Raw genomic sequence first — 26,604 nt, forward strand, 5'->3', positions numbered from 1 at the left:
CTTCACACTCCAGGATGTCTGACTTTAGGCAAGTGACCACACCATCATGGTTGTCCCGGTCTTTTAAGACATTTTTTTTTTTTAGAAGACCATTTTGTACAGTTCTTCTGTGTATTCTTGCCACCTCTTCTCACTCTCTTCTGCTTCTATTAGCTCCTTAGCATTCCTGTCCTTTATTGTGCCCATCTTTGCATGAAATATTCCCTGGTAGCTCTTAATTTCCTTTAAGAGATCTCTAGTCTTTCCCATTCTATTGTTTTCCTCTATTTCTTTGCACTGTTCACTTAAGGCTTTCTTATCTCTCCTTGCTATTCTTTGGAACTCTTCATTCAGTTGGGTGTATCTTTCCTTTTCCTTTTCCTTTCACTTTTCTTCTTTTCTCAGCTATTTGTAACGCCTCATCAGACAACCATTTTGCCTTCTTGCATTTTCTTTGGGATGGTTTTGGTCACCACTTCCTGTACATGTTATGAACTTCTGTCTATAGTTCTTCAGGCATTCTATCAGATCTAATCCCTTGAATTTATTTGTTACATCCATTGTATAAACATAAGGGATTTGATTTAGGTCGTACCTGAATGGCCTAGTGGTTTTCCTTACTTTTCTTCAATTTAAGTCTGAATTTCACAATAAGGAGCCAATAAAGTTAAATTGTGACAAACGTTGATGATCAAATAATTGATATCACTTTTTAAAATGTCTTATTTTTCATTTATCTGAGTAATACTGAATTACTGTTTTGTTATAGTAAACTTAGCAGTGTTTTACGTCAGAAAGTGAGACAGCATTAAGTCAGAAATTAAAGAAAAAAATGAATTATACTGCAGTGTTGCAGGGAGGCTGAGTTAAACCATTCAGGAGTTTAGCCAGGTCTGGCATTTCTTTTCATTTTTAATGTACTATAGGCTTCAAGTACCTGTATTTTTTAGCTGCTGTTACCTGAAGGTTTTTCTAAGTTCCTGCTTTACCTCCATTTTCAAGTATCCCTGTTTGCCTTTGCCATGGGGTGGGGTGGGGGGAGAGTGGGGAAGGGGTGTCTCTCCATGCTTCCCTACCTCAGTGGTTAACTACTGCTGCCTATTACTTGGTGCTAGGCTAGTTATTGAGAATTGGGTGGTCTTCTATCCTGATGCAGCCTAAATTTTAGGCCAAGTTTCTTCTTCCTGGGGTTGGAGATAGGGCTTTCTTATGCCATGGTAGTCAAACTGCCTCATATCTGTGGTTGGTTTTTAGCAGGAGCTTGCTCCTTTTCATTAGCTTACCATACATCTGCTTCGTGTAGGTGCAGGATTTCTGGGCCCAACGTCATTTTCTGCCTCCCTCCCAGGAGACACGATTTTTATTTCCATACTTCCCTCAGTAACACTGGACTTTACCTGTATCATGGTAGACTATTTCCTATCACCCCTATCCCCAGCACAGACAGCTAGATTTTCTGTTCCTTCCTTAGGTGCAATGGAACTTTGTCTGAGCCTTAGATATAAGAGGGCTTGCTGCCCCTGCTCTAGCAGTCTAAGACCTTTAAGAAAAGGGTCTGGGAAAGCAGGTGAAGCTTTGGGCATGTCACCCAGTAGCAGCCTGTCATCTCCTGTTTGCCTATGCCACAAAGGTATCTCTTCAGGTCTCCTGCCCTGCTCCCAAACTTTCTTGTATTTGGTAAAGCTCTAACTTCTAAAGTACCTAGATATTCTGACATGCAACTCACACTTCACCTTTAAGAATCTGTTAAAATTTTAGTTGATTTACTCCAGCCACTTTTGTCTCTTGTGCTCTTAAAGATAAAATGGTTTATTTCATAGATAGAGTCCCATCGATTTATTTGGTTATCTTGAGGCCTCAACTATCTGATAGGCTCAAGAAAAATGATTTTCATAGATTACTTTGCAATTTTTTGTTGTTAAGATAGAAGAAACGTTCTCATGGAACTTTTTATATTCTAAGTGAAATCAGAACTCTAATCTGCTTATTTTTACAAATGAATTTTACTCATTTTCTAAATTATGAATAAAAATTACATTAGATTTTTGACTAGAATTTTACTAAACTTCAGAGGGATGAACATTATAATAGTATTTGGTCTTTCCATCCAGAAATACTGGTATTTCTACTCATTTATAGAAAAAGCACACTCCAGGTTCCTTATGATATGGAGTCAATGATTTAATTGATTTTAACATAAATTATGTATTATCAAAACACAAATAGAGGTGGCTTTTGGTATTAAAACAGAGATAATAGCGAAATTAAAAATTATTAGGCTAGAACCTAATAATCATGTAGATATTGAGAATCATAGCAGATATTAAACATTATTTTAGTTCTGAGACTCCTAGGAGACAAGACCAAAATGGAAATAGTAGGTTATATTGTTCTTAGTTTAATAGAAAGTGAAGTCGCTCAGTCGTGTCCGACCTTCAGTGACCCCATAGACTGTAGCCTTCCAGGCTCCTCCGTCCATGGGATTTTCCAGGCAAGAGTACTGGAGTGGGTTGCCATTGCCTTCTCCTCAGTTTCCCTACTCAGCCAGTTTCCCTACTCAGTCTATTTCTTTAATAGAAAGAATGCAGTTTTATTAGCAGAAATTTTTCTGGTATTGAATCCCAAGTGGACTTTTTAAATGTAGAGGGATTGGGGGCAGGAGGAGAAGGGGACAACAGAGAATGAGCTGGCTGGATGGCATCACCGACTCGATGGAGGTAAGCCTGAGTGAACTCCGGGAGTTGGTGATGGACAAGGAGGCCTGGTGTGCTGTGATTCATGGGGTCCCAAAGAGTCGGACACGACTGAGCAACTGAACTGAACTGAACTGAACTTTTAGTAATAAGAAGAAAAAGCTGAATTCAAACACTGGTAGAAAATAGTTAATTGTCTTTCTATTGACCATTTATTTCCCTCACCTTAATAAATTCCAAGAGCACATTTCCTGTGAGCGCATGCACATTTGCTAAGTCATGTCTGCTTCTTTGAGATCCCATGGACTACAGTCCTCCAGGGTCCTCTGTTCATGGGATTTTCCAGGCAAGAAAACTGGAGTGGGTTGCCATTTCCTCCTCCAGGGGAGCTTCCTGACCCAGGGATTGAACCTGCGCCTCCTGTGTCTCCTGTATTGCAGGCAGATTCTTTACCACTGCGCTATCCGGAAAGTCTATTTAATAGAAAAATCAATAAATGTGAAAAGTTGAAGTAAACCTGACAAGTTTTTCAGAACAATTGTTGAAAATATTTATTTAGAAAACACCTTTAGTTGGAAAACAGCAGAAACAAAAAAAGAAATATCACATTTCAAATATATATTAATAACAGAATACAATGCTGAGTTTAGTTTCATAATAAAAGCCACACCAATTTGTATGTGTGGCCAAGGATGGAGGTGTGGAAAAAGAAAAGAATTGAAACTGAGGTAGAAAATAACTCTTTGCCTATTTCCTTCAAGTTTTGTTTGGAGAAGAACCTCTGGAAAGCCATGAGTTAAAGATAACACTAGTCTACTAGCATGTCAGAGGTAGAACCAATATAATCTCTTTAAATATAGATATGTCATTCCTGCAGGTTAACTCCTTTAAGGTGGTTTGGTTCCACCAATGAATAAAGTTCCTAATTCTACACTAAGTTCATCCTTTGGGACGTCAATATCATCTCCTGCTTCTTCCCCAAGCTTCTTCCACCAGGGTGCTTGTATATGTTTCAGGGTGGTAAGATGGGCCTGCTTGGCTTTGGCTGCCACAGGCCTGGATCTACTTAGGAAGAGCTCAGGATCTTTTCCTTCTGCCTCTTTCAGACTTGGTGCTTCTGTAGTAACAAAAAATAAACAGGTGAGTGGAAGAGTTCTGTACCAAACAAACAGAAACTGAGAAACTGCAGAGCTGGAACTCTGCAATAGCAGCAGAAACTAGATTCTAACTCTATTATTGCCAGCTGTAGTTGGCATGTTGACTATTCAAAAGATGTAGCCCATCCTTCCGTGTTTAAAGGGAAAGAATAAAGAGGAAGATTTTTTTTTAGATGCTTTACTTAAGAGAGTAGGAACTTAAAAAAAAAACTGCAGAATTCTTACAGACAAAAGGCTCAGTTCTAGCCACCCATCCATTCAAAAATACAAAATTTACAAGTAAATGGCACTAAACAGAGGACCCTGACCCTTCTGCTCCACAAATAATAAAAGTGTTTCAGAACTTGTCTGAAACACTGGCTTCATGGATGGGATCTCTCATTTAATGCACCAGCAGTTGTGAGAAGCAGGTGAATTAATTTTTGTGAAAACAATTCATTAATAATATAAAATGGCACCATAAAATACTGTCATTATCTACTTTTAAAGTAGGCTTAAGAAGCTTTTCTTACTATATAACAGAGTCTGGCTAGTAGGGCTCAGCATCTTTGAAATTAATAACTTTGTCTGAGTTGGTACATATGAATGATAGAAAGGCTTAGGGAAGCAGTCAGGAAGGTTACGGGATGTGCATCAGTTGAAAATATTGTGTGCTGATATGATCCACAAGTAGAAATTTCTGAGGATAGGAAATGGGCTAATAGACCACTAAATGCTATTTTCCTTCTGAAGATTATGGCTGTCACCAAAATCTTGCATAGGGTGTTCCTTTTAGGAAACAAAAATGGAATGAGCACATACTTATCAACTGTTCAATGTTGGTGCTGATCTGAGCCATCAGTGCCTCCCTGTGCTGTTCAGATCTCTCTTCTAGAGCCCTGCCCATGAAGTAGTGTTGCAGTCGTTCTTGTGCTTGGGAATGGAGCTCCCTGCTGGTCACAGCTGATATCTAAGAGCCATGGGAACAAAGGACAGAAGAAAATTGTCACACGAAGGATACATATATCAAAGTATGTTTCACTTTCAGTAGTTGCTGCATGTGGGTTCCGTAGTTGTGGCTCCTGGGCTCTAGCACAGACTCAGTAGTTGTGATGGATGGGCTTAGTTGCCCTATAGCATGTGGGATCTTCCTGCCCATGTCTCCTACACTGGCAGGCAGACTCTTTACCACTGAGCCATCAGGGAAGCCTGATCTTGTACTCTTGAACAAACATTAAATAACTTCTTAAAAGCAGATTTCATTGAAAATGAAGGTGGGAAAGATTCTTTTTGATATATTCCTATACCTCACTTCCTCACATAGTGTAGTATTCTGGGAGAAGAGGTAAGATTGAGGAATCACAGAGAAAATTACAAATGGTTTGGTAAAGACACTGGCCTAGAGGAGTAACAGGACCAGTCCCTTTGTTCTGAACGCCACCTGAGAAACTGCCTTACTTCTTATCCTGTTCCTTCTCTCAAACTTATCTAAGCCATAATGTTATACAGCTTCTAATTTCACAGAACAAGGGACAGAATCATTCAAAGGATCCTATTCTTCTGGCTAGTTAGCTACTTTACAGGGAACTGACCTAATTATTAATATTTAGAACAAGGATGACATAACCTCAACACTGAAACTGATAAAGTTTCTAACACTACAGTTTTCTCAGGTATTCCAATTCCTGGATCATGGATGCTGCCTTGTTCTAACTAACATCTTACTTGTCAGCCACAGAGTAACAGCTGTACTACAGCATGGCTAAAGCAGCACTTCTTTTTTGAATAGGAGAATGCGTCAGAATCATGCACAGTGCATTAATAAAAAATAGAGATCTAAAGGGCTAAAATTACAAAACTCTTAGAAGATAGAGGAAAAGCTTTATGATATTAGATATGTCAATGCTTTCTTTAATGTGACACTGTGAAGGTACAGACAACAACAAAAATTAGACAAATTGTACTTCATCAAAATGAAAAAGTTTTATGCATCAAAGGACACTATCAATAGAGTAAAAAGGGAGCACACAGAATGGAAGAAAATATTTGCAAATCATACATCTGATAAGAATTAATATCCAGAATATACAGAGAATTCCTAAAACTCAACACTAAAAAAAAACCCTGATTAAAAATGGGTAAAGGACTTCAATGGAAACTTCTTCAAAAAAGGATATACAAATAAGCAATACACACAAAAGAGATGTTAAAAATCACTAATTATTAGAGAATGTAAATAAACCCAAATCACAATACCACTTCCTGTTCATTAGGATATGAAAATAATAAATATTGATAAGTATGTACCAACAGTCTTACTGATGCAGCATGGAAAACCACTAAGTTGAAGTGAAGTGTCCTTTACTATTGACTTTACCTTTATGGGCCATGCAATTATAAGACTCCAAAGTCTTACCAAGTAAAGCCATGGTAATGCCACAGTAAGGCTACGATAAAGCCATTGCATTACCTTATGCCAACTATAAATGTACATATACAACTGAGACACTTATTTGTTGGTGAGTATCACACACTGCAATAATGTAACACAAAAGCCTACACACTGGATGTCTTCTGATATAGTCATCCACTTGTTGTTTCAGTTCAATTCTGCGTGCATCAGTGAGTTCTCTGAGTCCAGGCCAAGGAGCAAATAGTTTCTTTTTCTTACGGCATTTTGCTAGGAATTTAAGAGTCTGGGAAAAAAAAAAAACAACTTGTGATTTTTCTTCCCTAACTGATAGAACTATTTTCTTCCTACAACAATATATAGTAGGGACAACACTGTAATAGCTGTTAACTCATAGTGTGTATAGAGGGAGAGATGACAGATGTGACAGAGTACAATAACTTTATCATTATAATCTTTTGTAGTGTTTTAATATTTTACAAAGATATATTCATGTATTACTTTTACAGAAGGCAATAAAGAGAAGTAAACAGAGAACCAGCTCTGGGTTCTAATCTAAGTTCCAGTCTCTTATAAAACTGTCTGATTTTGGGCAAGTCACTCAATCTCCATAAGATAGGTTCTATGTCTACAGAAAACAGGGACCCCCAATTCTACTTAGCCAAAAGATAGTAAAGATCAAGGAGACAGTATATTAGAAAAAGTTTGGTAAACAAATGTGCTTCCTTTTGTTCTTCAGAATGAATTCCCGATAAGAAATCTTGTAACAGGCAAGATTTGGAGACAAGAAATTATTTTGCCCATTTTTTTTCACTCTTCTCCTTTGTTCTATGTTCACCTTATTAAATGCAAAAGTTGGAAAAATATGGCCCACAGATCAAATCCAGCTGCTATCTGTTTTTGAGTAGCTGGAGAAGAATGATTTTTTTACATTTTGAAAGTGAAGTGCAAGTTAGTTGCTCAGTCGTGTCTGATTCTTTGCGATCCCATAGACTGTAGCCTGCCAGGCTCCTCTGTCCATGGAATTCTCCAGGCAAGAATACTGGAATGGGTACCTATTCCCTTCTCCAGGAGATTTTCTGACCCAGGGATTGAACCAAGGTCGCCTGCACTGCAGGCAGATTCTTTACTGTCTGAGTCACCAGAGAAGCCCTTTTACATTTTATATGATTATGAAGTTCAAAAGGAAAAGAATTACTTTATGACATGTGAAAATTAAGGGAAATTCAAAATTTAGTGTCTACAAATGTTTATTGAAACACAATCATGCTCATTTGTTTCCATACTGTCCACAATTTCTTTTGTGCTACAACTACAGAGCTGAAGAGTTGCAAGAAAACCGCATGACTTGCAACCTAATATATTTTACAATTTGATGCTTTACAAAAATTTGTTGATGTAACTCTATCGTTTAAAGTATCAGTTTTAGAAGAACTGTTAAAAATTTACAGCTCTCTGCCGAGTTATCCTCTCCTCTCCTCTCAAAGACATCAACTTTAGTTCTTTCAGGTTTTTCTTTTGATGTTTATTTCCATCTACATTTTTGTGATTTTTTTCAGTATAGGTATTATCTATTAACTTTCTTATATGAAAGGTAAGGACTTAGCTCTCTCACACATACTTTCTTTATCTCTAAATATTCAATATTATTAAATCATAATTTTAGTTATGTTAATGTTCAGTGTTTACATTATGCCTACATAAAGGCTATTTATTTTATGATCTTATAGTATGTGATGATTACTTTTTTCTTCCTTGTATATTTTAATACGTTAGAAAAATAAGCAAGGAATTAATAATTCTATTATTTTCCTTGATTATTTTTCCATGTATTTACCACTGATTATATATAACAACTTCTGCCCTAATTGTCCATACAGTAAAACATATCAGGCAATCTACCAAATTAATTTTCTTGGATATATATTCTGGAGCTTTTTGATCTGCTCCATCTGGATCAGTCGTTCTCTATGCTCGGTGCATAGCTGTCATCCTGATATCCCCATTCACCATCATCCTGGTGACTCTTCTCATTTTTCCTTTGTGTTTTCTGGATTCCTTTCTTGAGTTATCCCTTTGTTTCAGAGATTTGTGATGCATAAATATATCTTTATAGTCTATCTTGATTTTTAACTGATGGTTTGGTTGGATGCAGAATTCTAATTGGAAGTCATTTTCCCTCAAACATGTGTCACCCTAATTCCAATACCTTTTAGCTTCCAATTATGTTGTTGAAGAGTACTTTTGTTCCCAGTGTATTTCACAGTAATGTGAATAAATAAATGTGAGTGTATTTCTGTCTTTGTATTGGACAGTTGATCAGTCCTTTTGAACTAAACCACATGGTATTTGGTTCTGGGAAATCAAACTATTTTATTTTCTCTCCTCCAGTTTTTCTTCTTCTTCTCTGTTTCACATGTTTGGATATTTGACCTCTTAGTCTGGTTCTCTTTTCTTCTTGCTCTGCTCTCTAGATTTCCCAAAGCTTTTTTCCTATCACTTTTTACTATATCTTGTATTATTTTTTTGTAGGCTTAGCAGATCGCAGTGCTCTGCAAAAGAAAAGTTGTCTGCCATTTGCACCAAATTGCAGAGGACCAGTTAAGCGTCTCTGGCCATCTCTCTCAGAGACTCCCCTGGGAGTCTAAAGCCAGCCAAGGAGGGCAGGGTTCTGCTAACTGATCACTAGCACTGACCCTGCTTGGCCCTATTGATGCCCGTTACTCCCATGCTCTTGGGGGCCCCCTTTGAGCTTCTTAAGAGATGTAAAAGCAAGAAAAGAAAATCCTGGAGCATTAAAAGGGTAAAGGTAGCTAATTCTTCAAATTTAATTCCAATACGATACTACTACAGAAAACCCTAAGTTGTCTATATGAGTAAGGATGTGTAATTTGAAATTAGCTGGTTTACACAGGGTAAAAGGTAAAAAGAGGTGAAATTAGTATTTTGCATGTACTGAGTTACATAAGCATAACTCAATATATGTAAAATATTAGCATTTCAACATGTAATCAAAATAAAAAATGTGGGACTTCCCTGGCAGTCCAGTGGTTAAGACTGCACTTCTACTGCACCACTGCAGTGGGCATGGGTTTGATCCCTGGTCAGGGAACTAAGATCCCATATGACAAGCAGCACGGGGGGAAAAAAAAGGAGGTATTCATGAAGTGAAGTTATCAGAAAGGACCCACAGGTTCCTCCTTTCACCATCAGTCTCTAACACTAATGCTGTGCTATGCTTAGTTGCTCAGTCGTGTCCAACTCTTTGTGACCTCATGGACTACGTACAGCCTGCCAGGTTCTTCTGTCCATGGGGATTCTCCAAGCAAGAATACTGGAGTGGGTTGCCATGCCCTCCTCCAGGGCTAACACTGGTATCTATGGGTTAATCCTTAGATGGCCTCGCTTAGCAGAAGGTAAACAGCATGCATGGATGTGATTCAGTGACAGAACAGGACCATCTGTTGCAGACGTGGCCTGAATGAGAAAGATGTAGGCAGCGGACTATCTCTCCCAGAGTAGAGGACTACTCTGTTTTTTGAATGGTTTGGAAAAAACTTTGTAAAAGCTTAATCAGAGAAATCAACAAAGAGACTGTTCAAAATCTATGACTATGAAAAACTGAAACTGACCTAAAATTTTACAATAAGGGATTATAAATCTAAATGCTATATGACTGAAATCCTAATATGAACGTCAACCATGTGTAAGTAAATAACTATATATTAGGAAAACTAGATATTAAGTGAAATAGAGTTGTGCTATAAAATATTACTATGCTCCAGATAAACCCCAGGAAAATCACTGAAGAACACCATTCTATAATTCAAGAATTATAATGATCTAATTATACCTAATATATTATCTATGCATTTACAACATCCAATATGATATGCTGCACTTAAACAGGACTTTATAATTGACAAAATACTTTCCCATAAATTAGGTCATCTGATCCACATAACAACTTAGTGAAAAACACAGGGTAGACATTCATTCATGTATGAAGCACATGCGAGAAGTTGACAATAAATAAGACTTAGTGACTTACCCTTGAGATGCTCATAGTTCAAGTAAAAACAAAAAAAAATTAACAAATAACAACACTGCACTTCGGTAAATGATGCACAAGGTTCTATCAAAGTAATAAGGACTGAATATCTATCAAGTTTGAACCCATGTCTCTGCCTACTAATCCAGGACTCTTTTACTACATCAGACTTACTGCTCTCTGAAGGATGACAGCCGCTTTATATTCCGTAAGAGATGGCCTCTGTTGGCGAAAATTTTTCCTTTCCCTGTACCCTTTCCAATGTTTCTGGATAATCAATGCTGATTTCTCTTCTATTTCCCGATTATGTTTTTCCACCTGACCTAAAAAGATGACAGACACTATTACAACATACTCACTTCTATGCTTTCTCAAATTCCAGAATCAAGACAATCAAAGTAACAATCTTGTAGTCCTTTAATTATTTTCAATATGATTTTCCAATTCTATTATTTTACAATTGTTATAAGATTTTAGAAACAAAGAGCTCCAAAAGCCTTCTCAGTTTATGCATCTTCTTTAGAAAAAAGACACATAATTATTTTGAGTCCTAGGAATGAGAAAGGACTAAAAATCCAACAGTAAGAATATTTAGAAAAAGAGAATCATAAGTAAATAGTTACAAAGTCATTCAGTACCACCAAAAGGAAAGGGCATATTGTGCATATACGTTACCTACTCTGTATGGTTCTAAATTTCTCTTCAGTCACTCACTTGGTTCTACAGATAATTTTCTTTTTAGTTTCTAGCAACTGGTAGGCATATATCCTAGGGTTCACAGTAGCTAATTTAATTTTTAAAATTTAAAAAATGTTTAATTTTAAAAATTAAAAGGGATATATTTGAGAGACAGTGCCAAAATTCATATGATTTAGTGGTGAACTACATGTGGAGGCAGGGGAAAAAATTCCAGGATGTCTCGTAGATGGGACATTGAGTAGACTGCTGGTGCAATTACCTGAGAGATTAGGAATACAGGAAGTAGAAATCTGTGGGGACAGATAATGATTAGTTTTGGGGATGCCTGTGGCTATTTAAGTAAAGCTAATCAATAAGCACCTGGCTACAGAGCTGTGCTGTCCAATGCAGTAAGCACTAGTCACAAATGGCTACTTAAAGACAATAAAATAAAATTTAAGACCCTCAAGTGCACTAGCCACATTTCAAGTCAACAGCTTTTTCTAACCAGTGGCACTGTACTGAACAGTGCAGACAAAGAACATTTCATTTTATAGAAAGTTCTTTTGGGTAGGGCTGGTCTAGATCTTAAGAAAAAGGGTGAGGATGCAGACAAGACTTAAGAGTGCTAAGCACTCATTTGGTAATTGAAGCTACAGTTATGGGTGGGAGACCCCAGGAAGAGCAATATGAGAATAATGGGATAAGGAAGGAACCCTGGGAAGGATCTATATTTAAGGGAAAGGAAGAAAAGTAAGAGGCTATTGAGGGATACAGGGAATAAGTAATAGGAAGGGGAAGAAGAATAAAAAAGGAATCTTGAAATGACTCAGATTTCCCAGGCTACACTTTAATATTAATTTCAGCTTTGTGTATCAAAGATGGCAAGAAGGTGTCACCAGGTTTGTACTGAGATATGAGTTAAGTCCTGAGGGCAGAATGTAGCAATGTTCTAACACCTTACTTTGGTTCAAGGGGTTCTTTATGTCAAAGACATCTATGTTTAAGCATAAAATTTTATGAAAAATTAAGAAAAATGAGTGGAGAGGTTGCTCATCATCAACTAGTAAGTCTAATCAGAAAAAAATAAGAATTTTTTTTGACTGAAGAGGTTTAGTAAGATTTACCTGAAAAAGTTGAAACAGGGGTAAAGGTCCACATTTAAAAATTAACTCATCAGGTAGCTAGGAAATTTGGTTTATCAAAAGCTACCCTATCAATCTTATGCTTATAAACTGATAATGCCACATACCTGGATGAACTATTTCAAGCATACTCAGCCGTATTTCTCGGGAAAGTCTCATGGCTCTCTGCCTTTGAATTTGCAGCTGTAATCTGTGGTCCTCTTCTTCCTTCTGTCTACTTAGCTTCATTAACATCTTTGTTCGTTTAGCTCTATGACGGAAACATTAAGTACACATAATTTTCATAATCATATATCTACTCAAGAAGTATACGAAAAAAAGGTTTAACCTCGCTAGTAATCATATCAGTACAGACAGCAAAAAAGTTTTTAAAGTGTAGTTAGAATATGATAAGTTTTCATGTGCTGCATGTACAATATTTCTGAGAAATATTTGGATATATGCATCAAATTTTTTTCTGGAGAAATATTTAAAGTATGTATCAAACACCTTAAAAATCATAACCAATTAATTCCATTTCTAATACTCCTTAAGGAAAAATCTGATACATTTGTCAATATTTATGTTCAAGGATTTTCTCCACAGCATTACAATAGTAACAAGTTGAAAACAAACCATATGTCCTACAATGTTGTTGCTGTTTAGTTGTTAAGTCATAGCCCACCAGGCTCCTCTGTCCATGGGATTTCCCAAACAAGAACACCGGAGTGGGTTGCCATTTCCTACTCCAGGGGACCTTCCTGACCCAGGGATTGAAGCTGCATCTCCTGCACTGGCAGGTGGATTCTTTACCACTGAGCCATGAGGGAAGCCCATATCCTACAACAGTGAGTTATATAAATAAATTCTGGTTCATTCACTAGATGGAATTCTATAAACTATGAAAAAATAAAAATTTCAAAGAAGTACTTAATGGGTTTTGTTCATTTAACTCAACCAACATTTATCTGAGTGATTGCTGCCTACAATCACTGCCCCTAAGGCAAACAAAGAAATACAGTTATGCCTTTGAGATCAGTTTCAAGGGGAAGTTGAAAGGTAGTGGAATATGCCACTTTGGCATAAAGACTGCTTTGAGCTGGAGGCAAAAGAGAATGACAAAGCATAGAAAGAAGTCTTCCAAGAGTGTCTCTTAACTGACTAAAAGCAGAAACATCTGAGAAATGAAGACTGTCACAAACTTTTCCTCCCAAGGTTTGGTCATGAAGATGGAAAGTTATGCTAAGACAGACCTGCACAAATAACACATATCTTTCATTAGTTAGTTCCCCAACATATTTACTTCCCCCAATATACTTACCTTCCCACAGTTCACTGTCCTTAGAAGCCTAAAATCCTTTTCTTTTCACCTGTCACTTCTCTATAAATTATTCTTTATATATATAATATATATAAAATTATATATATATTATATATTAAATATATTCTATATATATATTATATTACTTAGAGAGATACACATTACATAGACAGAATGTAGTCTGTCTCAAAAGGCTAGAACAACCCTGGGAGAAACACATTCTACTGACAGAGTGTGGGCCATCTCAGAAAGCAAGAACTATATAAACCCAAATTCTAACCACCCCTTAAGTTATGCATCATGTCAGGTTTCTTCCATGTGATGTATGCTTCACACGTTAAGAAATTGTTTTTCTTTTGTTAATCTGCTTTTGCTTCTGTCAGTAAAATCTTCATGACCCCAACTAATGAACCTAAAATAGAGGGAAAAATTGTTTTCTTTCTCTACAAGTCAAACAAATAAGATAACTTAAATACCAGCACCATGTTAGAGGTAGGCAAATTGTGAGCTTCCCTGAGGGTAACTGAGACAGCTGTTAGCTGCTTCAGAAAACCTTGCTGAGGAAAAGGGCAGAAAACGAAATTTTAACAGAAAATGAAGTTTCTGACCATGAAAAATGATTAAATAAAAAAGAAAGCCCCAAGAAAGTGCTTTAAAGAGTGTGACTATAACAGAATACCTCTTGTTTAATCCGAATCTCTGATGAATCTAGGTCCATGAGTGGTGGGCAGTCCCTCCCCCAAAAAAACATGGGAGAGGGAAATTACTCTGAGATAATGACCTGACCACAAAGAGACAGAAATAACCTTTGCAGAAAGCCCAGCTATAAAGGAAGTAAAATAAATTTGCATAAACTGTTGCAACTAATAGGAGGAAAGGTGCTCAAGCCTGGAGCAAACTGGAGATTAAAAAATGAAAAACTCATTATAATGTGAGACTTAAGCAATTTTGGCCTCATGGAAAATGCCTGTTAAGGGATATATTTATAACTACTCTGGTGTTGCTACATAAAGAAACGGAATTTCTATTTCATAGATACACTTCTAAGTGGACAAAATCTGTAATTCTAGTATACTTTTAAATAGAGATTTTTTAATATTGCAAAGGAAAAAAGACTGGCAAATTTGGCAACTACTGTAAGACTAAACATTAAAGGTCTGAATCTATGGCACAGGGGCACCTTTAACTGTAAGAGGATGTACAGCTAAAAATGATAGCAGGTAGAATTCATGAGTGGTAACTATTCTACCTGAGTTCACTACAAAGGTAAAGCTATACCAAGAACATCTCAGACTCTTGTAAACAATATATTGTGACTCTCAAAATATCCATCATTTCCCAAATTTATTTCACCAAAGAAACAATTAATATTTTTAAAGAAACAGCAGGTAAGATAAGACAATAAACCTTGAGCAATGCCTGATGGATTATACTTGCCTATTATGCGTACTATTTATTTAATAGATCTGTCTGCCTAGTTAGATATGTAAATCTTCAACGGCAAAAAATGTGCATTTCCCTCCCTACCACATGCTCAGTGGCCAGTTACATGCTAAAAAGATTTCTATTATTTTAATCTTGTGAGTTACACAGACAATTATCCCACCTTATAGATGGGAAATTTGAGGCTAAGAGAGGTAGGGAAACTTGTCCAAGATCATTCAGCCCATAAGTTGCTGAGGAGGGATACAAACTCAAGTCTGTTTAACTCTCCCAATACTGAGCATAGGCTCTGGAATATATTAGGCACTTGAAACATGTTTAAAAAATTACATGTTTAAAAATTTCATTGGTAGCTTTTTTGCCACCAACGAAACTCATGCCCAATGATATTAGTAACTTTTTAAGTCTTCTCTGAAGGAAACTTTTACCAATGAAAAGAATGTCCAGTAAGGGACACAGTCAGAGTGGCTTCAATACCTACCACTAATCCATGCAGGTTCTTAGAGGCAACTGAAAGGAAACACACAGATACAAACGACTTAGCTCCTAACATCATTAATGATAAAGCAGGGCCATCTCACAGGTGATTCTTCATGCAGTCTATTTTAGTTCACTATTTTAAAACATGTTTGTAACTGAGAAACACAGCTGCAGTTATTAAAATAGTTTCAGTTTTCTAAAAAAAAAAAAAACAAACATTGACTTCTGGAATATGCAAGTGACACTTCAGTGAACTGAAATTTAGTTTTAAGTTAGGTTACATGAAATCATCTCTGAGATAGCTCTAATTTATCAACAATGACCTAGGAGCTAATACCTATGTGTGTGGCGTGTGTGTATATTCTTTTTTTGCCTCTAAGAATCTAGATGTAGTCATGTAAAAACTGGGCCACGTCTTCATTACTTCATTTTTAGTCTACTTGAAATAGAGACAAATGACAAACTATGTCATATGTCAATGGCCAAATCTATCGATGACATATTTACTGAGGAAAATCAGGTTAACATACTTAAGCTTTTTAATATTCACGCACATTTTTACCATAATTACATTTGAACAATTATGGCAACTTTTGCTTTTAAGGGTTTAATGAGATATTGACCATTATCGGCTCCCTCTGTAGACCTGGCTCACAAAAGTCTTAAGTGAACAGGATTATGTATTTGTTACATTAGATTCCTGTTTTATGTTATGTCCTCTGCTTTTGAAAGTATATTAAGGTTAATGAAGTGCTGGCACTCAGAAATGTATGAAGCAAGAATGAAAGAAATACACTAGAATATTGAAAAAGAAAAAAAACAAACTTAAGTTTTCTCTAGCTATAATAAGATATATCTGGCCCTCTCAGATGGAGAAGGCAATGGCATCCCACTGCAGTACTCTTGCCTGGAAAATCCCACGGACAGAGGAGCGTGGTGGGCTGCAGTCCATGGGGTCGTTATGAGTCGGACACGGCTGAGTGACTTCACCTTCACTTTTCACTTTGATGCGTTGGAGGAGGAAATGGCAACCCACTCCAGTGCTCTTGCCTGGAAAATCCCATGGGCGGAGGAGCCTGGTAGGCTGGGGTCCCTAGACTGAGTGACTTCACTTTCACTTTTCACTTTCATGCATTGGAGAAGGAAATGGCAACCCACTCCAGTGTTCTTGCCTGGAGAATCCCAGGGACGGGGGAGCCTGGTGGGCTGCCGTCTATGGGGTCGCACAGAGTCGGACACAACTGAAGCAACTTAGCAGCAACAGCAGCAGCAGCAGCCCTCTCAGATCATCAATCCTCTCACCCAATTTTTTTTACCTGAAACTCCTCTGCAAAGTAATCACAGCAGATGGAAGCTTCTTCAATCTCTTTCTAGTCTGGAAACCCTTCCAATAAGCTTGAATCAAGCAAGCTGCTTTATGTTGTTTCTGAAATTTAAGGCCAGAATTAATTTAAAGACATCCCTAGGCAATTTGTTTTTAGAAGTTTACTTCTTAAAATATCTGCCTGGGCAAGTATTAATCTCCATCTTTAATAAGTTGAGCAGAAGGCAACATTTGTATAAACCCCAGGACAGGGACAGCCTAAGAATATTAAACCTCATCTCCCAAAGGAGGCTCAGTTAGGCAGTATCTAAAATGTATTCAAGATGCAGTTTGGTCAGCTTCAAATTCTCCCTGATTAATATCACTTTCATTCTCATTACAAAGATTTCACAATTTTGCTTATTTAATGCTTTAACATCTTTGCTTCACTTCTGATGCTAAGCTTCACTTATTCAAAGATACAAGGGTATGAAGGGCTTGAAGGGCTCTGTATAGATTAAAAAAAGGCTCTAGGGTTAAAAATTTAGACCATAAAACAACTTCTCTAATCAAACTATAGCTGCTCTGGATTTTAGGGGAGAATAAGTAAAGGAAGGGGGAGAGAAAGCAAATAGAAGATTCAGGAGACTACTACTAGCCAGTATTTTCAAACAATTGTTTACTGAAATTTTAGTAAATATCATGCAAATTATTTTTATAATTCAATACCTGGTCTTTTACTTCTTGATAGGCCTTAGGGCTTAAAAGATCAATGAGTTGTCTAAGTTCTTGACTAAACTCTGTCCCAGGTTCTTGTTTATTTAGTAGACTTCTAAGTCCTAAAATGGAATAACAAAGGCATAGCTATCAATAATAGAATATGATTTTGTTATCTCATCAGAATTTGAGGTTAAAATGTCACATGATTTTTCTTCTTCCTTTTCTCAAAAACTTCTAGATAGAGGTCTTTAAGATTTTCCACTGTCCTAAGAGTTCTGAGGTATTCACTTGTGAGATCTGATGCAAAATCTGCCTAGTCAATTCTTTAATTAGAAAAAACAGGGAGGAGAGTGGAATCATTATGGTAAGTCAAAGAGTAGAGTTATATATATATTTTTTCCTGTTCCAACATAAATATCTTACATGAGAACATTTTTAAAAAGATACTGAATATATACTGAGTAAATGCCTATCCTGTGGAAGTACTGAAGCAGGCTATAGTTACTATTAATTAAAGGAAGTTATTATTAAATAAAAATATCAATGATATATGTGATATGGGGTTAACAGGCTCCTGAGCATTTATTATAGGAGAAGTGCTATAACATTAAAATACTGCACTTCCATCCCAAATTAAAACTGAGCAGTAATGTACGTTACAAAGTAAGTACTATTTCTAAGGCATGGAGGAATGATTATTACAATGTATGTGTGCAATATACATAAGCAAGAGAAAGGGCTTGGAGTGGACAACTGGGCTTCCTTGGGGGCTCATATGCTAAAGAATCCGCCTGCAATGCAGGAGACCTGAGATCCCTAGATTGGGAAGATCCCCTGGAGGAGGAAATGGCAACTCACTCCAGTATTCTTGCCTGGAGAATACCCATGGACAGAGGAGCCTGGCAGGCTACAGTCCAGGGGGTTGCAAAGAGTTGGACATGACTGAGTATCTAAGCACAGCACAGCAATATATGGGTCTTCCCATGTCTACTTTAAGACTCAAGTTCTCAGCAGTATTAATAACTGTAAAATATCTTGAGGAAACTGAATAAGTTCTACTGTGGAGAAAAGAAAGGGAGACAGACTAAGATAGAATTCCTTTATAATTAACTCTGTTGGGCATTCACATTTCTATAGAAAAAATAAAATTACAGAAATAATATGTATCTAGCACAGTATCCGGAGAAGACAATGGCAAGCCACTCCAGTACTATTGCCTAGAAAATCCCATGGATGGAGGAGCCTGGTAGGCTGCAGTCCGTGGGGTCGCTAAGGGTCGGACACGACTGAGCGACTTCACTTTCACTTTTCACTTTCCACTTTCACACATTGGAGAAGGAAATGGCAACCCACTCCAGTGTTCTTGCCTGGAGAATCCCAGGGACGGGGGAGCCTGGTGGGCTTCCGTCTATGGGGTCACACAGAGTCGGACACGACTGAAGTGACTTAGCAGTAGCAGCACAGTATCATCTAGAGAGTTTTATTACTGGCACTTCTCTTCCATAAAGTTCACAGTAATGATTCAAGTAAGGTAAGTCACTCATGTCTGTGTGTATTAAGTCACTTCAGTCATGTCTGACCGACTCTTTGCAACCCTATGGACTGTAGCCTGCTAGACTCCTCTGTCCATAGCATTTTCCAGGGAACAATACTTGAGTGGATTGCCATGTCCTCCTCCAGGGGATGTTCCCAATCAAGAATTGAACCTGTGTCTCTTGTGTCTCCTGCATTGGCAGGCAGGTTCTTTACCACAACTACCTGGGAAGTCCATTAAAAATACCACACTGTATTCTAATTTTTGAAATTTTATATACAATATAGTTAGTTGCTCAGTTGTGTCTGACTTTTTGCGACCCCATGGGCTATAGCCTGGCTAGGCTCCTCTGTCCAAGGGACTCTCCAGGCAAGAATACTGGAGTGGGTTGCCATTTCCTTCTCCAATATATAATATAACATAACCCTGTATTAATAAGTAAGATACTTAATGAACTAGAAATCTATTTCTTGACCACACTGAATAAGAAAATATATTGTAATAAATTAATTACTCTGCCTAGCAAAGAAATAAAAGTTCACATTTAACTTTGCTTAGCAGTTGGAAAAAAAAAAACAACTGAGTGATTTTGGATAAACTACCTACATGTTCCACACTTCTGTTTCCACTGCTATATAATGAGGATAGCAAACATCTCACAGGGTTGTTATGAAGATTAAATAGTCTAATACATATAAGGTATACAGAATAGTATCTGACATATAGTAAATGCTCAATTAAAGAAAAGCTATCAAGGTAACAGTAATACACTGAACACTTTCTTTCTCAAGTTTCTGAATTTTTATTCACATATGATTTTGGGGGTGATGGGGATTTTTTGGTCTTTGAGGAAAGGCAGTATAGGAGGTAAAGAGTAATTATTAAATGATGTAAAGATTAAAAGGCTGTCAAGCTCTGAAGCAAAGCTCTATTTTCTCAATAAAGTTAGGGAAGATCACTGATCTTTTCGGTCATTATGTTACTACACTATATGACATATTCAACACACAATCTTTTGTGAGGAAGGGAGCAAATTATTCATTGTAACCACTGATAAAGTATCATATGCCATCTGTTGAGATATGAAGATGGCTGAATTATGTAGTTTTTCCCCTGAACTGTTATCTGTTGTGACAGAGTTTTTATCTGCACACTTTAGTTAATGACTTTTTCACAACACAGGTATTTTGTTTCCATATACCATCAATAAAAATGTTCTTTTTAAAAATCTCAAGAAAAGAATGTATGTATTACCTTTGTAGCAGGCACTTAGCCTCAGTAAAATCAAAATTTCCTGATGGGATTCAGCCATCAACAGTAGTAGCTTTGTAGCAGTACCTCTAATGACTGGACTAGGAGTTGATAAAAGTTTGAAAACAACTTCATCTAAAATTGAATGCAGGATTTTTCCTTCTATTCTGAGTAAATCACCACTAAGAGAATAAAAGAATAAAAAGTGTATCATTACTAAATGATGCATCAGTATCACAACAAATTAAACAAAAAAGGTGCAGCAACTTAATGTCTATGGCCTGATCTAGGAAATTAACCAATATTTTAAGTGGCTAGCTTAGTTCCAAGAATACATCACATTAAATCAAGTAATTGAATTCTTATTGTATGTAAGGCACCATGCTAAGTAAAATAGTGAATACAAAGTAGTCAAAGAAACCTGCAATCAATTATTAGAGAAAGATTAATGTGCAAAATAGTAAACAGATGGTTCAAAGGCAATAATAAAAGGAAAATCACAGGACAGTAAGTACATGGTTCACTACTTAATGATGGATAAAGACAAACATGTTATAGAAAATCAATTATCATGTACTTAAAATAGGAGGAAATTTTTCTTTTAGTATTCCGTCATTACACAACAACTTCATGTTGCATTACTGATGTCATGAAAAATTATCTGAAACTTAGAAACAGTCAAAAGGGATTACTAGGTGTCCTTTCACTCACCCCACCAAAGAGTATATGATTTTCTAGGGATATGTTCCTTTGATTATCCATTTACTACTGATTAGGATATTTTGCAATTCTTTAAAAGTAGATATTGCATAAAAAGATGCTCAACATTGCTCATTATTACAGAAATACAAATCAAAACTACAATGAGGTATCACCTCACACCAGTCAGAATGGCTATCACCAAAAAATCTACAAACAATAAATGCTGGAGAGGATGTGGAGAAAAGGGAACCCTCCTGCACTGTTGGTGGGAATGTAAACTGACACAGCCATTATGGAAAACAGTATGGAGATTCCTTAAAAAAACTAGGAATAAATCTACAGTATGACCTAGCAATCCCACGCCTGGGCACAGTCCCCAAGAAAAAAACAATTCTAAAAGACACATGTACCCCATTGTTCATTGCAGCAGTATTTATAATAGCTAGGACATGGAAGCAGCCTAGGTGTCCACTGAAAGATGAACAGGTAAGGAAGCTGTGGTATATATATATATATATACTGGAATATTACTCAGCCATAAAAAGGAACACATTTGAGTCAGTTCTAATGAGGTGGATGAATGTAGAGCCTATTATACAAAGTGAACTAGGTCAGAAAGAGAAAAACAAATGTTGTATATTAACGTATATATATGGAATCTTCCCCGGTGGCTCAGAGGTTAAAGCATCTGCTTCCAATGCAGGAGACCCAGGTTCAATCCCTGGGTTGGGAAGATCCCTGGAGACAGAAATGGCAACCCACTCCAGTACTCTTGCCTGGAGAATCCCACGGACGGAGGAGCCTGGTAGGCTACAGTCCACAGGGTCACAAAGAGTCAGACATGACTGAGCAACTTCACTTTCTTTTCTATGGAATCTAGAAAGATGGTACAGTTGAACCTATTTGCAGCGTAGCAATGGAGACATGGACAAAAGAGAAAAGACTTATAGACATAGGGCAGTGGGGTGGGGAGGAAGGATGGGATGGGATGTATGGAGTTAACACAAAACATACACATTACCATATGTAAAACAGATAGCCAATGGGATTTGCTGTGTGACTCAGGGAACTCAAATTGGGGCTCTGTAACAACCTAGAGGGGTGGGACAGGGAGGGAGGTTCAAGAGAGAGGTGACATAGGTATACCTATGGCTAATTCATGTTGATGCTTGGCAGAAACCAAAACAATATTGTAGAACAATTATCCCTCAATTAAAACTAAATAAATTTAATTATTAAAAAAGAAGATGTAATAAAAAAGAATATGTATAAACAATAGAATATTACTCAGCCATAAAAAGGAATGAATTTGAGTCAGTTGCAGTGAAGTGGATGAACCTAAAGCCTCTTATATAGAGTGAACGAAGTCAGAAAGAGAAAAACAAGTATTATATATTAATGCATATATATGGAATCTAGAAAAATGGTACTGATGAATTTAGTAGTGAATGACTTGTGGACACAGTGGTGCAAGTTGAGGGTAGGACGAACTGAAAAAGTAGTACTGACATATTTACAACTATCATGTGTAAAACAGACAGTCACTGGGAATTTGCTATATAATAAAGGGACCCCAGCCTGGAACTCTGTGATAACCTAGAGAAGTGAGCTATGGGGACAGGAGGAAGGTTTAGGAGGGAGGGGATATATATAATTATGACTGACTCATGTTGTTGTATGACAGAAACCAACACTGCTGTGTAAAGCAATTTTCTACCAATTAAAAAAAGAAAAAATAACTGGAAGAAAAAAAAAGCAGATGTTGGCTTGCAGAAAGCAAATAATGGCAAGGATTCTTATCTGAGAGCAATGCAAACAGACTCTTACTCAACAATATAAATAAACTTTTGTCCAGTTAGAAAAAATAACCATGAACGTTTATAACCGATATTCACCACTATTCAGCTTTTGTGGAAAAAGGTTCTTCTGGTCCTCTTCCATCCTCTGTTTACAGATTTTTGACCTTTTTTTTTTTTTTCCTGTTTTCTTTGTAGGCTTTCCAGTACACCCCTAAAAGGTTACTCCCTAGGATTCCATTTTGGGTCAATTTCTTTTCTTACTCAATTCATATTTTTCACTGAGCTCTTCTCTCATGTTTTTAACTATACTTTTTAGCCTGATAACTCATAAGTCCATAATTCTAGTTCAGATCTCTTTCAGAAGTCCTATTCACGGTCAGTGGACATTTGAGTTGTCTTGTCTTTGACTATTACAGATAAAGCTGCTATAAACATTTGTGTGTATAAGTCTTTGCATGGACTCTTATTTCTCTGCCTGCTGAACATATCTGCCTATGTTGGACAAACCAATACTGAATTTGTTTTGGCTAAGAAGAGGTGGCAAGAATACACAGAAGAACTATACAAAAAAGATCTTCATGACCCAGATAAGCATGATAGTGTGATCATTCACCTAGAGCCAGACATCCTGGAATGAGCAGTCAGGTGGATCTTAGGAAGCATCACTACGAACAATGCTAGTGGAGGTGATGGAATTCCAGTTGAGCTCTTTCAAATCCTAAAAGATGATGCTGTGAAAGTGATGCACTCAACATGCCAGCAAATTTGGAAAACTCAGCAGTGGCCACAGGACTGGAAAAGGTCAGTTTTCATCCCAATCCCAAAGAAAGGCAATGCCAAAGAATGCTCAAACTACTGCACAATTGCACTCATCTCACATGCTAGCAGAGTAATGGTCAAAATTCTCCAAGTCAGGCTTCAACAGTATGTGAACCATGAACTTCCAGATGTTCAAGCTGGATTTAGAAAAGGCAGAGGAACCAGAGATCAAATTGCCAACATCCATTGTATCATAGAAAAAGCAAGAGAGTTCCAGAGAAACATCTACTTCTGCTTTACTGACTATACCAAAGCCTTTGACTATGTGGATCACAACAAACTGTGGAATATTCTTCAAGAGATGGGAATACCAGACCATCTGACCTGCCTCCTGAGAAATCTGTATTCAGGTCAAGAAGCAAGTCAGAACTGGACATGGAACAACAGACTGGTTCCAAATAGGAAAAGGAGTACATCAAGGCTGTATATTGTCACCCTGCTTATTTAACGCCTATGCAGAGTACATCATGAGAAATGCAGGACTGGATGAAGCACAAGCTGAAATCAAGACTGCTGGGAAAATATCAATAACCTCAGAAATTCAGATGACACAACCTTTATGGCAGAAAGCGAAGAGGAACTAAAGAGCCTCTTGAAGAAAGTGAAAGAGGAGAGTAAAAAAGTTGGCTTAAAACTCAACATTCAGAAAACTAAGATCAAGGCATCTGGTCCCATCATTTTATGGCAAATAGATGGGGAAACAATGGAAACAGTGACAGACTTTATTTTGGGGGGCTCCAGAATCACTGAAGATGGTGACTGCAGCCATGAAATTAAAAGATGCTTGGTCCTTGGAACAAAAGCTGTGACAAATGTAGAAGGCATATTAAAAAGCAGAGACACTACTTTGCCAACAAAGGTCTGCGAACTCAAAGCTATGGTTCTTCCAGTAGTCATGTATGGCTGTGAGAGTTGGACTATAAAAAAAGCTGAGTTCCAAAGAATTGATGTTTTGGAACTTTGATGTTAGAGAAGGCTCTTCAGTCCTTTGGACGGCAAGGAGATCAAACCAGTCCATCCTAAAGGAAATCAGTCCTGAATATTCATTGGAAGGACTGATGCTGAAGCTGAAACTCCAGTACTTTGGCCATCTGATGAAAAGAACTGACTCAGAAAAGACCCTGATGCCGGGAAAGAACGGAGGCAGGAGGACAAGGGAACAACAGAGATAAGATGATTGGATGGCATCACTGACTTGATGGACATGAATTTGAATAAGCTCTGGGATCTGGTGATAGACTGGGAAGCCTGCCTGCTGCAGTCCATGGGGTTGCAAAGAGTCAGACACTACTGAGCAACTGAGCTGATACCACTATCTATTATTCAATACAGAAAACTTGGTATCATACCTGAATTCAACTTTTATTTCATTCCATATCAAAATGTTCATCAAGACTTGATGAGTTTTTATTTTGACCAGACTGATATACAGCAAACTGCACATATTTAAATGTATGATTTGGTAAGTTTTGACATTCCCCCATCACAATAAAGATAATGAATATATCCATCACCCCTTAAAGTTTCCTTTTGTTTCACTGTACTCCTTCTCCACTTACCCTCCCTGGCACCTTATTTATACCTCTGTCACTATAAACTAGTTTACATTTTTTAGAATTTCATACATAGTTATGACTATAGATCCTATCTGAATATCATCAGTTTGCAGAAATGATTCCTGCAAGAAATGACTACTTTTTATTACTAAAGGAAGAGAGGGGAAAAAAAAGAGATCAAAATAGAGATTCTATGATGGCATAAGTTTGATTTTCTCATCTTATTAAAGCCAAATCAAAGTATAACCATTTCTGCTAAACTTCCTGCCTATGTACACTATTTTAAGATGTAGGCAGTGTCAATAACCATATGAAGTGAAATTGACTGGAAATAATTTGATCCTTTCAGATCTTGCTTTTATTGTTTAGATGATCCACAACAGTGCTCAGTCTAGTGCTATTATCCCCCACTACTAAGATGAAACTATCCTGAGTACTCTAACTAATGCTCCATTTTTTACGACGTTTTCCAGTTTTGCAGCATTCTGGCTCTGTGTGAGTTTATGGTACTGCTCCTTTTAATCCTTTTGGATTATTGTTTCCAAGACACTGAGTAGTTTCCTCAAAGGCATGTGCTGATCAATACTCCACTGAAAACTTGAAGGGGATTCTGCAGATCTCTGGGGTTCTCTCTTTGTGTAGCTCTCTCTGCCATGATATCTTGTCTCATGAACTCTAGCCTACTTTTCACGTTCTGCATGTTGTTTCTTATCTCTGTGCATTTGCTTATGTTGTTACCTCTGCCTAGAAATATTGTTTTCTCTTCTCCTCACTGGTTAATTTCTTATCCTTGAAGTTTCATCTCAGGTGTTACATTCTCTTGGAAGTATCCCCCACCTCAGTTTGGTTTAGGAGAGCTTCTTAATACTTAGTAAACACTGTACCTTATTACACTGTAATATAATTGTGTTTATGTATTAGTCTCTTCTACTGTACTGTAAGCTATTTGAAGATAAGGTTCATATCTTAATCGAGTTTATAAATCCAATGATAGACAATACTTGGCACATATACTGCTGCTGCTGCTAAGTCACTTCAGTCGTGTCCGGCTCTGTGCGACCCCATAGACGGCAGCCCACCAGGCTCCCCCGTCCCGGGGATTCTCCAGGCAAAAACACTGGAGTGGGTTGCCATTTCCTTCTCCAACGTGTGATGCTTAATAAATCCATATTGAGCTGAAAAAAAATAAATGATTTCAATAGTGTTTACTCTGCCCTTCTATTTTAACCTGGGAAAATTTGTCTATTACTTCTTTTATACTCTAGAAGGGCATAGCACTTAGCAAACACTGAGCTTGCAGTCTGCTAAATAAGTACATGATTGTTCAGTCACTAAGTTGTGTCTGACTCTCTGCAACCCCATGGACTGCAGCATGCCAGACTTCCCTGTCCTTCACTGTCTCCTGAAGTTTGCTCAGATTCATGTCCATTGAGTCAGTGATGCTATCTGATTAGTCATTTATTACTGTGATCCCAATAGTCTCCTTCTGATATCACAGTAATTTTTCTTCTCTAAGACCGAGATAGGAGTAAAATCTTAAGTTCTGAGATAAGATACAAATTAGATAATAACCTTTCTTACAGTATTTTATATTTTTGTATATTC

General features: G+C 37.2%; 1 protein-coding gene across 6 annotated transcripts in view; it reads right to left on the reverse strand.

The window, feature by feature from the left end:
• Nucleotides 1–2,902: 2,902 nt before the first annotated feature.
• IQCB1 (IQ motif containing B1) overlaps nt 2,903–26,604 on the reverse strand; it is a 41,896-nt gene continuing 18,194 nt past the window's right edge. For 3 of the 6 annotated variants that reach the window (XM_055438218.2, XM_055438044.2, XM_055438133.2), the window contains exons 8-15: nt 20,127–20,305; nt 17,348–17,457; nt 16,632–16,741; nt 12,200–12,342; nt 10,444–10,592; nt 6,373–6,504; nt 4,631–4,778; nt 2,906–3,789 (exon numbers count right to left, since the gene is read on the reverse strand). In XM_055438218.2, the coding sequence (XP_055294193.1) occupies nt 3,560–3,789; nt 4,631–4,778; nt 6,373–6,504; nt 10,444–10,592; nt 12,200–12,342; nt 16,632–16,741; nt 17,348–17,457; nt 20,127–20,305 (1,201 nt within the window). In that variant the 3' untranslated portion in view covers nt 2,906–3,559. Of the gene's footprint in view, nt 3,790–4,630; nt 4,779–6,368; nt 6,505–10,443; nt 10,593–12,199; nt 12,343–16,631; nt 16,742–17,347; nt 17,458–20,126; nt 20,306–26,604 lie in introns of all 6 variants that reach the window. The other 3 variants (XM_055438336.2, XR_008687481.2, XM_088837483.1) reach the window with 3 other exon arrangements.

Source organism: Moschus berezovskii, chromosome 1 (assembly GCF_049115385.1).
Source record: "Moschus berezovskii isolate FMDL1 chromosome 1, NW_MosBer_1.0, whole genome shotgun sequence".
Lineage (NCBI taxonomy): Eukaryota > Metazoa > Chordata > Mammalia > Artiodactyla > Moschidae > Moschus > Moschus berezovskii.